General features: G+C 44.4%; 1 protein-coding gene across 1 annotated transcript in view; it reads left to right on the forward strand.

The window, feature by feature from the left end:
- Positions 1-16184, forward strand: part of GGPS1 (geranylgeranyl diphosphate synthase 1) — a 102030-nt gene that overhangs the window by 54952 nt on the left and 30894 nt on the right. Inside the window, exon 3 of the mRNA XM_088472535.1 lies at positions 12633-12703. Within this exon, the coding sequence (XP_088328661.1) occupies positions 12633-12703 (71 nt within the window). The remainder of the gene's footprint in view (positions 1-12632; positions 12704-16184) is intronic.

The raw sequence follows: 16184 nt of genomic DNA on the forward strand, positions 1-16184 counted from the left end.
ATATAGTGTCATGTCACTCTGATACTGCGTTTCTGATCTCTGAGGTTATGTGAGTAGTGTGGAGAAGGAAATTACTACATTCATGAGGAAGCATTAATTTAATTAGAACATCCAGCTGCAAGTTTCCTTCTACCGATGTGCATAATCTATGGAATTTACTATTGACATTCCCAGTCCATCATTATCCTGAGATTACACTGAACTCCCTGCCCACAGTGATTGCCTAGGAGTTTTGGATACAAACATTTCTTCCAGTAAGACTCATATTGATCATTACCAACAAGTCCCAGCCCCAAGTTATTGCCCACCTGACACCAATTGGATTATCTTCATTGACTTTATCATACTTTACAATCCGTACTGACCTCACCAATACACTATACCCCGTGTCAGCCAATTAAAAAAATTTTGCTTTAGTATTACTTCCCCTTTTGTCCACCACAGAGCGCTTCCCTCTTTTATATATAAACTTTTCTAGTGCTTCTATCACATATTCCCCCTTTTTGTTTCGACCTGTGGGGCGTAACACCTGCAGCCCCCAAGCAATGAACGCGTGACAAAGCGTCTGCATTGGCCAGCTGACTTCCTGGCCTGTGTTCTACCAAAAATGTTTTGCAATGCCTTGTTATTCTCCCATTGCTCTCTTTGTTCTCTGACATCCACTTCAACTGGGCATGGTCAGTGATCAGCATGAATTTCCTTCTCATCAGGTAGTACCTGAGAGTCTCCAATGCCCATTTTATGGCCAACGCTTCCTTCTCGACTGCTTAGGTAAAAAATAGGGTGTTCCTCATCTTCCTTGCTCTGGAACAAGACCGCTCCTATACCTTCTTCTGATGCATCAGTTTACACAAAAAAACTCCTGTCAAAATCTGGAGTCATCAGAACTGGTTGGGAACACAACACTATTTTCAACTCCTGATAAGCCTTCTCTGCTTCAGGACTCCATTCCAGCATGACTTTCTGTTTGCCTTTGGTAAGGTCAGTCAGTGGGACTGCAGTGGTGGCAAAATTGGGTATAAACCTCCTACAATACCCAGTACTCCCTAAGAGGGCTCTCACCTGCTTCTTATTCAGGGGTCGTGGCCAGTTTTGTATTGCCTCAATCTTATTAAGCTGTGGCTTTATCAAACCTCTGTCAATGGTGCATCCAAGATACTTTACTTCTTCCATCCCTAGACAACTCTTTTTTTTTTTTGGTTGGCTGTCTAACATGCCTTTATAGATGGAGTCCAACACTGCTTGTACTCTGGGCAAGTGAGACTGCCAATCAGGACTATGAATGACCACATCATCCAGATAAGCAGCAGCATACTGTCTATGGGGCCTTAGAATCCTATCCATTCTTTGAAAGGTAACAGGTGCTCCATGTAGCCGAAAGGGCAACATCTTGTATTAAAACAACCCCTCCTGTGCAGAAAAAGCTGTCTTTTTTTTTTTTTTGTCATTCTCAGTTAATGGCACTTGCCAATACCCTTTGGTTAAGAAAAGAGTGGTTAAATATCTGGCTGTCCCTAGCCTTTCAATTAGTTCATCCACCCTAGGCATTGGGTAGGCATCGAACTTTGACACTGTTCAATTTCCGGAAGTCATTGCAGAAACGCACACTCCCGTCTGGGTTTGGAATAAGCACAATGGGACTTGACCACTCACTATGCGATTCTTCAATTACATCCAACTCTAACATTTGATTAATTTCTTTCGATACTGATCCTCTTTGGGCTTCTGGTAACCTATAGGGCTTTAGGTTAACCTTAACCCCTGGGTCAGTGATTGTCATGTTTAATGACCGTGGTTTTTCCTGGTATTTCAGAATACAGCACCCTATTTCTGATCAGAAATTCCTTAACTTCCTGCTGTTGAATTGCTGACAGGGTTTTTGCCACTGTCATTTCGGGAACTAAGGGCCCTGGGTTTACTGGAGGGGCTCGGACGGCTGGCAGTGCTGCTCTATCCTTCCAGAGTTTTATGGGATTTACATGGTATATCTGTTCTGGCTTTCTTTTCCCCGGCTGGTAAACTTTATAATTGACCTGCCCCACTTTTTCTAAAATTTCAAAGGGTCCTTGCCATTTAGCCAAAAGTTTACTTTCTACTGTGGGAACCAACACCAACACTCTGTCCCCAGGAGCAAAGATGCGTAACTGAGCATTGCGGTTGTATACCCTCTGTTGGGCCTGTTCCAAGTGCTCTCTCACTATCGGCACCACAGCAGCACTTCTTTCTTGCATTTGGGAAACATGCTCAATAACTGTTTTATACGGACTGGACTGCCCCTCCCATGTCTCTTTGGCAATGTCTAATAACCCCCTTGGGTGCCTCCCATATAACAAATCAAAAGGTGAAAACCCGGTGGAGGATTGAGGAACCTCTCTTATGGCCAACAACAAATAAGGCAACAAGTAATCCCAATCCCTACCATCCTTGTCGACCACTTTTCTTAGCATATGTTTTAACGTCTTGTTAAACCTCTCCACCAACCCATCTGTTTGGGGGTGATAGACCAAAGTTTTTAACTGTTCAATTTTGAACAGGCAGCATAGCTCTTTCATGATTTTTGAAATAAATGGGTTACCCTGGTTAGTTAGTATTTCCTTAGGTATTCCCAACCTGTTAAAGACATGGACTAAATCTCTAGCAATGGACTTGGTTGACATATTGTGCAATGGTATCACTTCCGGGTACTTGGTAGCGTAATCCATTATCACCAGAATATATGGCAAATGACACCTCTATAATAGGTAATGGGACTAGTGGACTTTTAAAATATGGCCTGGGAGCATGATACTGACATTCAGGGCAGGATGCACAAAAGTCAGATACCTCTTTATGGACCCTGGACCAGAACAACCTCTGCAAAATTCACTCAGTGGTTTTCTCTACCCCCAGGTGGCCTGCCGTTATATGACCATTAGCCAGATCTAACACTGTTCATCTGTATGCTTTGGGAACTATTAATTGTTCAATAATATCTACCCCTTTCTTAGTCACCTGATACAATAAATCCTGACATACTGCCATGTGAGGATATGTCAAAGGACTATCTGGGTCTATGGGTGTACCATCGATCACTTTGACATTCTGCCTGGCTTTTACCAGAGTAGGGTCATTTAACTGCTCCACAGCAAAGACCTCTCTTCTGACCTCTAAATCAGGCAGACGACCAACTGGCTCAATAACACTTCCCACCTCAGTGGGAGGCACATCACTTAGCGAGCCACCATCACGCTCCGCATTCTCTAGTTCGCCAATCATACTAGAAAAAGGGAGCATCTCCTACCCTGAAGAAACTTCCTCTGCTACTACATCAGGAACCTGCTCAAATGGGTCAGGGTGATTTACCTCTGTAAATAATTGTCTTTCCCACAACTTCCAGAAGTGAGCAAAATCTCTCCCCAATATTGCATCATACATTAAGCCATGTACCAAACCCACAGAGACTATCGCGGAACCACATGGTGTTTCTATGTTCACTTCCACAGTAACATAATAGCGAGTGTCCACATGTATGCAGGTCACACCAACAGTTTTCCCCTTACACTTCAAGGGGTTCACCAGTTCAGCTGTCATAAGTGTAACCAGGCTACCAGAATCTAACAGAGCCTCTACTCGGTTGCCTTCTACAGTGAGTACACACATGTGCTTATCTGTCTCAGCCTGCCGGTCAGCAGTACAGAAAGACCCCTGCGGTTGACATGAGCAGCATCACATTTCATAGGTTCAGAGGTAAGTGAGCAATTAGCCGCAATATGGCCAAAACCACCACATCGGAAACACTGAATCACATTATTATCTAGTCTTTTACGGGGTAGGAACCTTCCTGGCCTGGCTGGACTGTCTCCAGGTTCCACACCGTCAGTCTTAAGTACATTCCATCGCTCAGCACCCTTCTCCCCTGGGACAGTCTTACCAGTGTCAATGCGAGTTTGCTGATGCGCCATCGGAGCTCTGTGGGGCAGACTCAACAGCTCCTCAGCCGCCACGTACCTCTCCACCAGTTCAACTAACTGGTCCGCGGACTTAGGGTCTGCATGGCTCACCCACTTGCGCAGAGGATCGCAGATACCAGTCCGTCATGACTTTTTCCATGATCTGTGGTCCTGTCAGCGTCTCGTGCTGTAACCATTTCGTGGTTAGATGGATGAGATCATGCATCTGTGAGCATGGAGGCTTTTCCATTTGGAACTCCCAGCTGTGGACTCGTTGGGCACGAACAAATGTGGTGACTCCCAAGCGAGTTAGGATCTCCCGTTTTAGCTTTACATAGTCCTTTGCATCAGCCAGGCACAAATCATAGTAGGCCTTTTGTGGTTCTCCAGACAGGAAGGGTGCCACAAGACTTGCCCACTGTTCCTTGGACCAACTCTCCCTTTCTGTGGTTCTCTCATAGGCCGTGAAATACACCTCCACATAATCACTTGGAGTCATCTTCTGTAAAAAATGACTGGCGTGTATGGAGCGAGAGTGGATTGGAGGGTCAGTGGAAGCATCTCCAGACCGGCTACTAGGTGTACCACCTCTTTTATGGCCTTTCTGTTTTCCGCTATGGCCTGGCGGGTTTCCTCGATGGTGACTTGTTGTTGCCTCTGGGCTGCCTACAAGACCAATAGTTGCACCTGGGTGGATTCTTGCTGAGCTCTGGTAGCTTCCTGCTGAGCCCTGGTAGCTTTTTGCTGAGCGGACGTAGCCTGAAACAAGGCTTTTACAACGTCCTCCATGTTGTCTTTAGGGGTAGGCTGAAAGCAGAACCTGGCCTCTCCGAGCATCTGCTGACACCACCTTCATGGATTCCACAATCTTGTGTCTGTCCCTTTGAATTTTAAAGGAAAATTTTTCCTTGCTGCAATTTCAGTGTGTGACTGCCCGCATTCTCCACCAATTGTGACACAGTCGGGATAGGGGTCCCTCTCCTGGGGTAGATGGACTCCCTCTTTACACACACAGCATCCGGAGAAACAGGACACAGTTATGGGGTTCTCGTGCAAGCTGGTCGGAGCCAGTCTTTATTGTACCAGATACATAAACAAAATAAAACATAAACAAAATCCTAGCCCGTCTGGGCTCTAACTAGACAGTAGGTTCACTATCAGAACACTAAACAAGTTCACGCCCACAGTACTTACAGGTTTGTATCAAACAGTGTCTCAGAGCAAGCTAGGCTGCAGGCCTGCTCTCCCAGGTGTGAGACACTCAGCCGCAACTAAACCCAGCTTATACCAGCTATTTCCAGGTGCAAACCCTAATGAGCCTGCTACTAGGCTGAAAGGCCCAACACCTGGAGTGGCCTGTGGATGGAGCCCTCCCTCTCACATCCACACCCCCAGGACCCATTCCAGCTTTTCACCAAACCCGACATTTCTAGTCTGTTTTTTCAAACAGACTTCCCCTGGGGGTTTCAAAACACATAGGACAGGAATCTGGGACACACATAGAAGCCATTCCAAACTTTTCGAGTGCTTCTATCACAATATATATGTAATGTCAATTGTATATCTATGTGCATTGCATGTGACTTAATGAAATCTGCTGTTATGCTGCCTTTTTTATTTATGAATAACTGTAATTCATAACCTATCACTGCTGTTTCTCCTCATTAACCCTTTACTACAGGTGTGTGGGAATATTGGGTGTAGAACAATTGTCACATTTATACTCAGACTTTGTATAACTATAGAGAGATTGTTATGTCCAAAGAGACTGAAAGATAGCTGGCTGAAGCCCCTGTGCTGGTGTCATGTATGGCCTGTAAAGCGGGGTTATCCCAACAGGACTTCATACAAGATGGATTATGTGGTCACTGTTTTTAAGTCGCCACAACAATCAAATTTACCAGCTTCTGGACAGGAACCTCCTTGGGTTGCCTTTTCCCAGATCATGGCGCAGGTTGCAGACAGGCTGGGGACTCCTGCGCCGGCCACGATGATGGGGTACCCTCAGCAGCTGCAACCTACTATGTTTATGCCCCTTATGCATCCGTCCTGTATGGATATGTATGCTCACTTGGCTCAGAATGTGGCTTCATCCTCAGCAGCTTTCCAGCAACTGCAGCAAGCAGCTAAGCCCATACTGCCAAATACAAGAAGGCGGTTGGCCTCGCACACCGTCAAGTCCTCAGACTCTGGTACATCCTCTGATGAGGATGGGAATACATGGGTCTCCTCTCAGGAGAGGAAGACCAGTTTACAACAGCAGATGTCCCCCCTCTGATTAGGGCGGTCAAAGCTGTGCTAAGTGATGAGGAGCCCGTACAAAGAAAGGCTCCAGTATTCAAACGCCAGAAAGTTTTAAAGGCTGAATTTCCCAAATCTGAGTACCTTTCGGAACTTACGGGGGATGCATGGAATTCTCCGGATAGGAAATTCCAGGTTATAAGAAAGGTTGAGGCTTTATAACCCGTTTCATCGGATGAGTGCACCAGATAGGAAGTTCCGCCAGCAGTAGATGCATATGTGTCACATCTGGTTAGGAGTGCCACATTGCCCATACCATCTACATCCTCTCTTAAATGTTTCACAGATAGGAGACTTGAAAACTATCTCAGTGCAGTCTTCACTCTTTCTGGAGCAGTTACACGGCCGGCCATGGCTACAGCTTGGGTCTCCAAGGCCATTGAGGAATGGATGAAAATACTGGAATGTACTCTGCCAGACGCTTCCAAGGAACAGTTGACGATTATCTCCTATGTTAAGGAGGCAGCTTCGTATTTGGGAGAGGCAGCGTTGGATGCTGGTATATTATCCTCTAAAGCAGGCCTGGCCAAACTGTGGCTCTCCAGCTGTTGTGAAACTACAAGTCCCAGCATGCCTTGCTACAGTTTTAGCATTCCCTAATAGCACAACTGTAGCAGGGCATGCTGGGACTTGTAGTTTCACAACAGCTGGAGAGCTACAGGTTGGTCAGGCCTACTCTCAAGCATCAGCTGTCTCAGTTGTGGCTTGGAGAGCCCTTTGGTTAAGAGATTGGAAAGCAGATGCAGGGTCTAAGAAAGCCCTGGAATCCCTTCTGTTTATGGGAGGCATTTTGTTTGGCACAGAGTTAGACAAGATTGTTGCTATGGTAGCAGCCTCTAAGACAGCTGGTTTACCTTCAACATCCGCTACTAGACCTAAGCAGTCGTCCTTTCGGGGCTTTCGGCCGCAAGGAAAAGCTAAAGGTCAGTCTTCCTCTAGAACAAGTTTTCACAGGAAACCACAGTCCAAGAAATCCTGACCAAACAGACATCCGGCTTCTGGGACTAAAGATACACCTGCAGCATGATGGGATGGACCTCCCCCTGGGGGATCCCAGGTTAGGAGGCCGACTTCTTCAGTTTTCAGATGCCTGGCATCAAACAACACCGGATGCATGGGTTCGGGAGGTGGTATCCCAGGGGTACGCCCTCACTTTCTGGAGAAGTCCCCTGCATAGGTTTTTTTTGCACAACTCCGGCAGTGTATTCTGCTAAAGCCTTGGCACTCCAGCAGAGCTATACACTCCCTGCTGGTGTCAGGGGTAATAATCCCAGTTCCAATTAATCAACTAGGATAGGGATATTATTCCAATCTCTTCTCTATTCAAAAACCCATTGGGTCTTACCAGCAAATTCTAAACCTAAAAGGACTCAACACATTTAGCCGGGTGCCCAGGTTTCGTATGGAAACCCTGAGAAAATTGAGTTGGCAATGGAATCAGGTGATTTCATGGTATCCTTTGATATTCAGGATGCATATCTTCATGTACTAATTATACCGTCCCACCAACTTTCCTGCGATTCGCAGTGCTGCAGGAGCATTTCCAATTTCAGGCACTGCCTTTTGGTTTATCAACGGCCCCTCGGGTGTTTACCAGAATCATGGCAGTAATGACGGCAGACATGGATGGATTGTAAATTGGAAGAAGTCATCACTTCTTCCAGTACAGCAGATGGTGTATTTGGGGGCATGCTTGGATTCTCTGGCACAAAGGATATATCTGCCAGAAGAGAAGATTGCAGCCCTTCAGCTGCAGATACGCAGGCTTCTTCAGAGCCAATCACTATCTGTTCATGCATCAATGCGGGTTCAGGGATCCATGGTGTCGACCTTCGACATGGTGGAGTATGCCCAGTTCCACTCCAGACCATTGCAGCGGTTAATCCTCTCGCACTGGAACGGGGAGTACCACTCAATAAAGACACAGACGATTCTTCTCTCACCAGAAGTTTGATTGTCCCTATCATGGTGGTTGTAGACGTACCGTCTCAACAAGGGTCGCCCATTCTGGATTCCAGATTGGGTACTCCTCACGACTGATGCCAGGCTCCGGGGATGGAGTGCAGTGACAGGTCAACACGTGTTTCAAGGAAAATGGACAGCAAGGGAAAGCCTTCTGTCCATAAATGTCCTGGAACTAACAGCAGTATTCAGAGCGCTTGTTCAGGCTCAGGAAATACTAAAGGGCAGGCCTGTCCAGGTATAATCCGACAACGCCACTGCAGTAGCCTACCTCAACCATCAGGGAGGCACACTGAGCCAGGCTGAAGTGTCAAAAATTCTGGTCTGGGCAGAATGTCACCTTCCAGCAATATTGGCAGTGTTCATACCAGGAGTCCTCAATTTTGAAGCGGACTTCCTAAGTCGGCAGGATATACACGCCGGAGAGTGGGCTCTTCAACCACAGGTATTTCAGAGTCAGGTGGACAGATCGAGTCTTCCAGAGGTAGACCTCATGGCCTCAAGTCACAACCACAGGGTTCCCAGGTACGGGTCCAGAACCAGGGATCCTGCAGCCGAGTTTGTGAACGCTCTAGCAGTGAAGTGGAATTCAGACTAGCGTATCTGTTTCCTCCGTATTCCCTTCTTCCAAGTGTCATCAGGAAGGTCAAGCAGGATGGCGGGATAGTAATACTGATAGCTCCTGCTTGGCCCAGACGCCATTGGTTCACCTACCTACAGAGTCTCTCTATAGACATTCCGTGGCCTCTTCCTCTAAGGCCGGGCCTGGTAACACAGTGTCTCTGCCTATATCATCATCTTCCTCATCTGTCTTTGACAGCATGGCTCTTAAGACCTCCGTCTTAAAGGCAAAAGGTTTTTCCAATTCTGTAATTCAGACAAAGTTGAGGGCACGGAAATCTTCCTCTGCCCGCATTTATTACAGAATTTGGCGCGATTATTTTCAGTGGTGTTAACTGAGTATTTGTGACTCTAAGGTGTTTAGGGTCTCTCGAGTGCTTTCTTTTCTTCAGGCTGGTGTAGAGCGGGATCTCCATCTGGCCACCCTGATGGTTCAGGCCTCTACACTTTCAGTTTGGTTTCAGCAAAGGATTGTCCCATTACCTGATGTTAGACTATTTTTTCAGGGTGTTCTGAGGGTTCAGCCTCCCTTTGTCCTCCCGGTAGCCCCGTGGGATTTGACATTGGCTCTCAGGGCTTTGCAGGCTCCTCCATTCGAACCCCTGAAATCAGTAGACCTAAAGTGGTTGACAGCGAAGATAGTTTTTCTTCTCACTATCGTCTCTGATTTGGCAGCCCTGTCTTTTCGCTCTCCTTTTTTAGTATTTCATCAGGATAGAGCTGTTCTTCGTACTAGGGCGGGTTACCTTCCTAAGGTGGTATTCCGGTTTCATATGAATGAAGAAATTGTGGTTACAAGCTTCAGGCCTTTCGGCTGGTGAAGCATCACATGCGCTACGTATCTATGTAGATCGCACCAACTCCATTATAAAGTCAGATTCTTTATTTGTGTTGTATGGCTGTCATAAGCGAGGCTGGCCAGCTAACAAACAGACTTGGTTACGTATGACAATTTCTCAAGCGTACACACAAGCTGATCTTGTTGCTCCGAACACGGTAACAGCACATTCTACGAGATCTGTGGGACCATCGTGGGCAGTTCGTCGAGGTGCCTCTGCTGAACAAATTTGCAAGGCAGCCAAGTGATCTTCTGTACACACCTTTGTCAAATTTTACGCATTTGACATCTTTGCCTCTCAGGATGCTTCCTTTGGGCGGAGGATTCTCCTTTCAACTGAAGCACAGGAGCATCTCCACCCTTAAAGGGAACTGCTTTGGGACATCCCCAAGGTATTTTCTGTGGACCCTATGGACCCCGAAGAAGAAAATTAAGAGTTATGGTATAACATACCTTTGTTAACTATTTTTCTTTGAGGTCCATAGGGTCCACAGAGCACCCACCCTAATGCACCTGGTGTTATTGGGTAATCTTTTTGTTTTTATTTTCTATGAGTCACTCTTCTTAGAGAGAGTGTTTCTGGAGTACAAGGGTCCTTCTTGTTTTTCCTTCTCCTGCTTGAGCTTGATAACAAACTAACTGCCTGTAGCCAGGGGTGGGGTATATATGGGGGAGTACCCAGTGCATCCTGGGAGCTGAAGCTTGTTAACTGTTTGGTGCCTGGATCACTCCAACCACATACCCCAAGGTATATTCTGTGGACCCTATGGACCTCGAAGAAACAGTTAACAAAGGTATGTTATACCATAACTCTTATTTTTTGCACCTTAAGGCAGCATAAAAAAAACATTTCAATTATTTGCATATTATGGTCCGTATTCAATTAGGTGCAAAAAGCCGTTTTCGGCGATAAAGTTTCGCCGATGATGTCATTTCACCAGCGGAAACGTATCAAAGTATTCAGTTGTTGCGACTTTTCGCCGGTGCGGAAAGTCCATGCAATGAACCTGGCGAAAAAGTTTCACCTATGAATAGCAGTCGGAAAAAAGTGCACAATTGGGGTTTGGGGGTGCAGACGTCCGGAAACCACTCAGCACCCTTGGGACAGCCCCCCAAAGGTAAACTGTGTAAAAAAAAAAAAAGTTTAAAAAATACTTAAGGACACCCCTAAAAAGCACTTTCATTTTGGGGGCGAAAAAAAACAAATTTGGGGGAGAAATTTAAAAACTAGCGAAATAGACTCCAGGGGGGTCCCCAAGTATGTGCCAGGTGTTTTTGTGATTGCAGGTGCTTGCTGAAGGCGCGTTTTTTTTTTACGTTTTTTAAAACTAAACTTTTGCGATTTTTAACCATGCTTGCACCAATTTTCATGTACCCCAAATTTGCAGGGACTAGTTATTTTCTAAAAAAAAACTGCTAAATGCTATTCTGCACCACTTGTGCAAAGAACTCATTAGCAGCTATTGAGAGCATTTAAGTAGCCCAAATACCTTCAGCAGGGCTACTCGTGGACATCTACATTGATCCCCAATGTTCATGCATCTTTTGGGGGGTGTCAGGATGATTTCCCCAAATCTGACAGCACTTTTCACTTGTTTGCATTTCACCGGGTCCTGTTTTCGCGTCCTTTGGAATTGAATATGGCGAATAGCAGGGCCACGCACAGAAAGTTTTTGCTTCCAAAACACGCAAAGTCAGCGAAAAGTACGGCAGGTGAAACCTTTCCGACTTTTCCTGTCTAATTGAATACGGCCCTGAGTATGCAATTGGGAATATGAATTAAAAAATGTTTGCAAAAGAAGCAGATGCTTTTTGGTGAAAGAAAAAACCTATTTATTCTGTAAAGCCTACAATGAACTGTTGCAAATTATAACAGGGTTCACACTCCTCACATATTATTTACGCTGTCCTCTTGATGCGGCATTCAGTAGCCCTGGTACAAAATTCAGTGTGACTTGACAAGTTATTCAGAGCAGCTAATATGTAAAATTAAATACGAATTTTATTGTAAATGTGAACTTTCCTCAAGATTTAAAAGCCAAGTCTATGGTTTTATCACATACTTGTAAATAGTAATCCATCTCTTCCTTACTTACGCTGCACTGTTTAGGCACCTAATAAAATCTGTTCTCCACAAATAAGAGTCTGGTTTGGGGATGTAGTTATGAGACCAGCGGCCGCGATGCCTCCGGTCTCAAAATTGACATCGAAATCCCGACAAGGGACTTAAGATAGGCGTTGAAATATCGACGCCGGAACGCAGAAGGAAGGGAGCGGGTAAATTTACAGAGCGTAGCTAGGTTTTTTTTTTTGGTGGGGGGGTTAGGGTTAGGCACCCCTAGGGGGTAGGGTTAGGGACAGGCACCACTGGGGAGGGGGGGGGTTGGGTTAAGCTCTAAGGGGGGTGGGTTAGGTTTAGGCACAAAGGGGGTGGGTAGGTTTAGGCACTAACGGGGAGGGAGGGATAGGGGGTGTGGTGGGATAGGGTTAGGCTACAAGAAGCGAAGATTAGGGTTTGGGGAGGAAGGGAAGTATACTTACCCGGCCCCTGTCGGGATACCAACCATCGGGATGCCACTGTTGGAATTCTGACAGGAGGCATCCCGACAGCCAGCATTACATACCCATTCCCTGGTTTGTCAGTGTCATTATGCTGTGTACAATATTCCTAGGGGCAGTAACAGTAATTCTATCACTAAGGTAGTAATTGTAATACCATGAGTGAATTGACCTTATGCAGCCTTTTCCCTTGATGGCAGAGTGGTGGCTTGATTTGCTACGTAACAAAGGGATGGTATTTTGACTAGATTCAATATAAATATGTACTTGCCTGCCCAGAATAAATGGGTTAAACACGCTACATAGCAGATGATAAACTTGTCATTCACAATAGCTGTATCCTGATGATTGATGTAGTCATTGCCATGGATAAACATGACTGGATAACGCTCATTTGATTCTACATTTGTTGTGCTATACAGGTAAGCACATCAGGACAAAGTTATCTCAGGCTTTCAACCACTGGCTAAATGTGCCAGAAGACAAGACACAGGTATGTTTTTTCATTGTTTGGTCTAGAAAGTTATTTTTTGTATGTCATTTGCTTAATAATGATGAAGTAACTCTTTAAGGGCTTGAAATCTCTCTTTTTTTACAATTTGTATCCTGTAATTTAATGTTTGTGTGGAAATGTAGCTGCTGAGCAGAGAGAGTGGTGTGTTGGTATATCATTTCCGCTCAATCATTTTTTATGTCTGCATGGTTATGATTTTCTCTTGCATGTGAGCAGGAGCCAGCACATGATGGTTATGCTAGAGACTCTACAAATGTCTTTTTCCTATTGTTTTTTCTTCTTACAGTATATGTAGATATTATCAAGGGATGTATTAGCTACAACAACAACAAAAATCTGGCACTGCACCTATTTGGACAAATACAATGGAAAATACTTTTTACAATATAAATATTAGACGTTCAGACTGCAGCCCATTTGACAACAGGTGGCAATATAGATCACCAAGAAAGTATAGAGAAAAGAATAGTAATTAGGCGCTGTCTTATGTCCAATAATTTGACAAAAAATGATTTATATATTAAAATAAATCACATAAAAATCCACGTCACATATAGTCTGCAAAACATATAAAATATACCAATTGGTCAATAAAATATCTAATATCTAAAAAGACAATATAAAAAATTAAAAAAGTAAATGTGTATTCCGTTAAGTATGAACTGTCTGTTCCAAGGGTGTTAGCAATATGATACTATTGTATCTATTCAATGATGATACTGTTATAAATTTGTATCCCTTGTTTGTGTACAGAACTTCCACCGCTTGATTGTCCTTAATAGGAACCAGTCTCTATCCCACTGAGAGATGCACTAGAAAATATCCATATACAGATGTTGATTGTCCTTAGAGAAAATAACCACACATGTATGGGAGATTAGAAAAAGTGTCCCAATATATATCAGGCTCCTGATAGGGTTACTACGGCAATGAATAGCCCCAAAGTTCATCTACAATTTGCTCGTGGGTATCTAAATTCTATTAGTCCCACAAGAATGTCACATAATGGGCTCACGGATACTCCAGTAAATCCTGGTATCACTTATCCACAGCGGTATATACAACTGCTATCAATACAGGCGCAGAAAGAGAAAGTTAATCTCACTGCTGTTGTTTTTTCTGATATGGAGTGTATGACTCAGTCGGCGCGGGGTAAGGCAAGCGTCTTCTCCCGCTGCCGTATTCTGGTCTGTAGCACCAAATAGAGCGTGCAGTCCGGTGTGATATTGACCGTGTTGGAGCCAGATAGATGTGACTCACTCGGCGTGGGGTAGGGCGTCCGTCTCTACCGCCGCCGTGGTCTGGTCTGTGTACCAGTAGCGTGCAGCCCAGTGTGGATTAGCTTGCTATGGTAGACCGGTCAGCATATAGCAGGTGGGAAAAAAGGTATAATGAGTCTCTACGCGTTTCTCCGCCTCCAAAAATCTCGGCGGCTTCCTCAACTATAGCGAGCAGCCAAAAAGATGGTCGCGATGGTCAAGACCATCGCGACCATCGGGCTTGCAACAAGACCCTTGTGGTAGGGTCTCGTCTGCCGCATGCCCTGGAGTGCTTTCGGCTCTATCAGAGCCGAAAGCACTCCCACTGACATCACTTGTGATGTCAGTGGGGCCGGCCCCAGACGGTAGGCATTCCCATGGGAACGCCTCCGTCTGGCCAGCCACGCGCCGGCACGCCCACCAAAGGGGGCGTGCTGTCACTCACCATCGACAGCACGCCCCCTTTGTAGCGAGACCCATACCAACGGGTCCATCGTGCGCATGTGCACTGGCCCAACATCGACCCGCTTGCGAGCGCTCAGCGCTCGCTAGCGGGTCTGAATTAGGCCCAGAATCCACACACAGTCAGTTTGGGGTTCAAGATTCGTCTGGCTATATTTGCGTGTAGACAATAATATAAAACACAGCATGTATACAATTGCAACATATCTGAATATTCACATATTATATCTCACTATAGCAATCTTTGTTAGCATTCATTACATTATTACTATCTGTACATGTGGAAATGTTAGGGGGGGTAAGGATACACAGTCTCATTCATAACGTTATCTGCATGTTTATACATTCTAAGGTTCTTCGGCTCATAGCTCAGCAGAAATCAGTCTTTTAATATATCACATTTAAAGCTATGAATATTTAAAGGCACACACCATCTTCTGACAAGATGGAGTCTTAATGCGGATAGCTTAATAACAGATTTATCATTTGCCCATCTTTTATTCATAACTTTACACTATACTATCTACCTAAGAGGAACACGATCTTGCTATACTAAGTATAGGTACATTTATGCACAAGTCCCGTCTACAGGAACCTATACATAGGATTACGCATTGTTCCATTCCCCATAAAGTAAGTCCTCAGTCTCTAATTGTCTATTATTCAGTCCATCTTGTCATGAATATTCAGGGAAAAGATGATAGTCTTGCATTGTCCACAAGTTTGCTTGTCATCCTCAATGAGGCTGGTTCCACAAATGGTACAACTTGGAATGTTGTCTTAGGCACAGATGTTATCATAGATTTGACTATCATCAAGGCCTTTAGAGTATTTTCCTTGGAGAAACAACAGCCAAGTGTAAGTAACTTCTTAATCAGAAAACTAGCAAGTTTTACAGCAATCTTAATGATTACAAACAAAGCTAAACCTTTATCAGTAATTGAAAAAAATACTGATATCTATGTACTAAATTCATTAGATCATTTAGCTGGGTTTAATTAGGAAAACCATTCATTATCATCAAGATCATACTCTGGATTACTATGTGTTTTCCTGAACTGGTCTTTCAGTTCCTTGATTTTCTTCACGTGTCCATGTATCAGATCAGAAAAGTTATCAGCTATATACATTACAGCAGGTTAGTCTCACTATAAGACATATCTTATAAAGCAGCTGTAAGGTACTCAAGGATCAGTCTAAACTGTCCCATAACCTTTACTTTAAATTGCAGTTCATTAAAGATCATCTTAAGTACATCAAATATTTCATTTGTAACATCAAATACTTTGGCTAAAGCTTCTATATGGTGAACATACTATACGCTGAGTCTAGATATTGCTACTGCTTCATCTCTATGTATGCAGTTACTCATCTTAACACTTGTGATAACTCAAAGTTTTAAAGCTAAAATTAAACTTATAACAAAGCAAAGTAAAATATACATTTCCACAAGCCTTTGTCAGGCGTGGGGCCTAGGATCATGTGTCTAATCACAATATCAAATTACTCCAACTCCCCTTGGAAGAACACTTTGCAATCAGAGGCATATATTCAGGTGTCTGTCCAATGAATTTTCACTGACATAAATGTACTCATCAGGATTTGGAATAAACTTTCAAATCTGGGCTCAATAGCCTTCCTGGTATATTTCCAAATTATCATCCAATTTCCTGGTTGTAAACAGGCGGTTCCTGTATCAAGATAAAAGGACTGGAATAGAAGAAAACACCTAACTATGT

The sequence above is a fragment of the Taudactylus pleione genome, unplaced genomic scaffold (assembly GCF_031769625.1).
Source record: "Taudactylus pleione unplaced genomic scaffold, aTauple2 ptg000125l, whole genome shotgun sequence".
Classification (NCBI taxonomy): domain Eukaryota; kingdom Metazoa; phylum Chordata; class Amphibia; order Anura; family Myobatrachidae; genus Taudactylus; species Taudactylus pleione.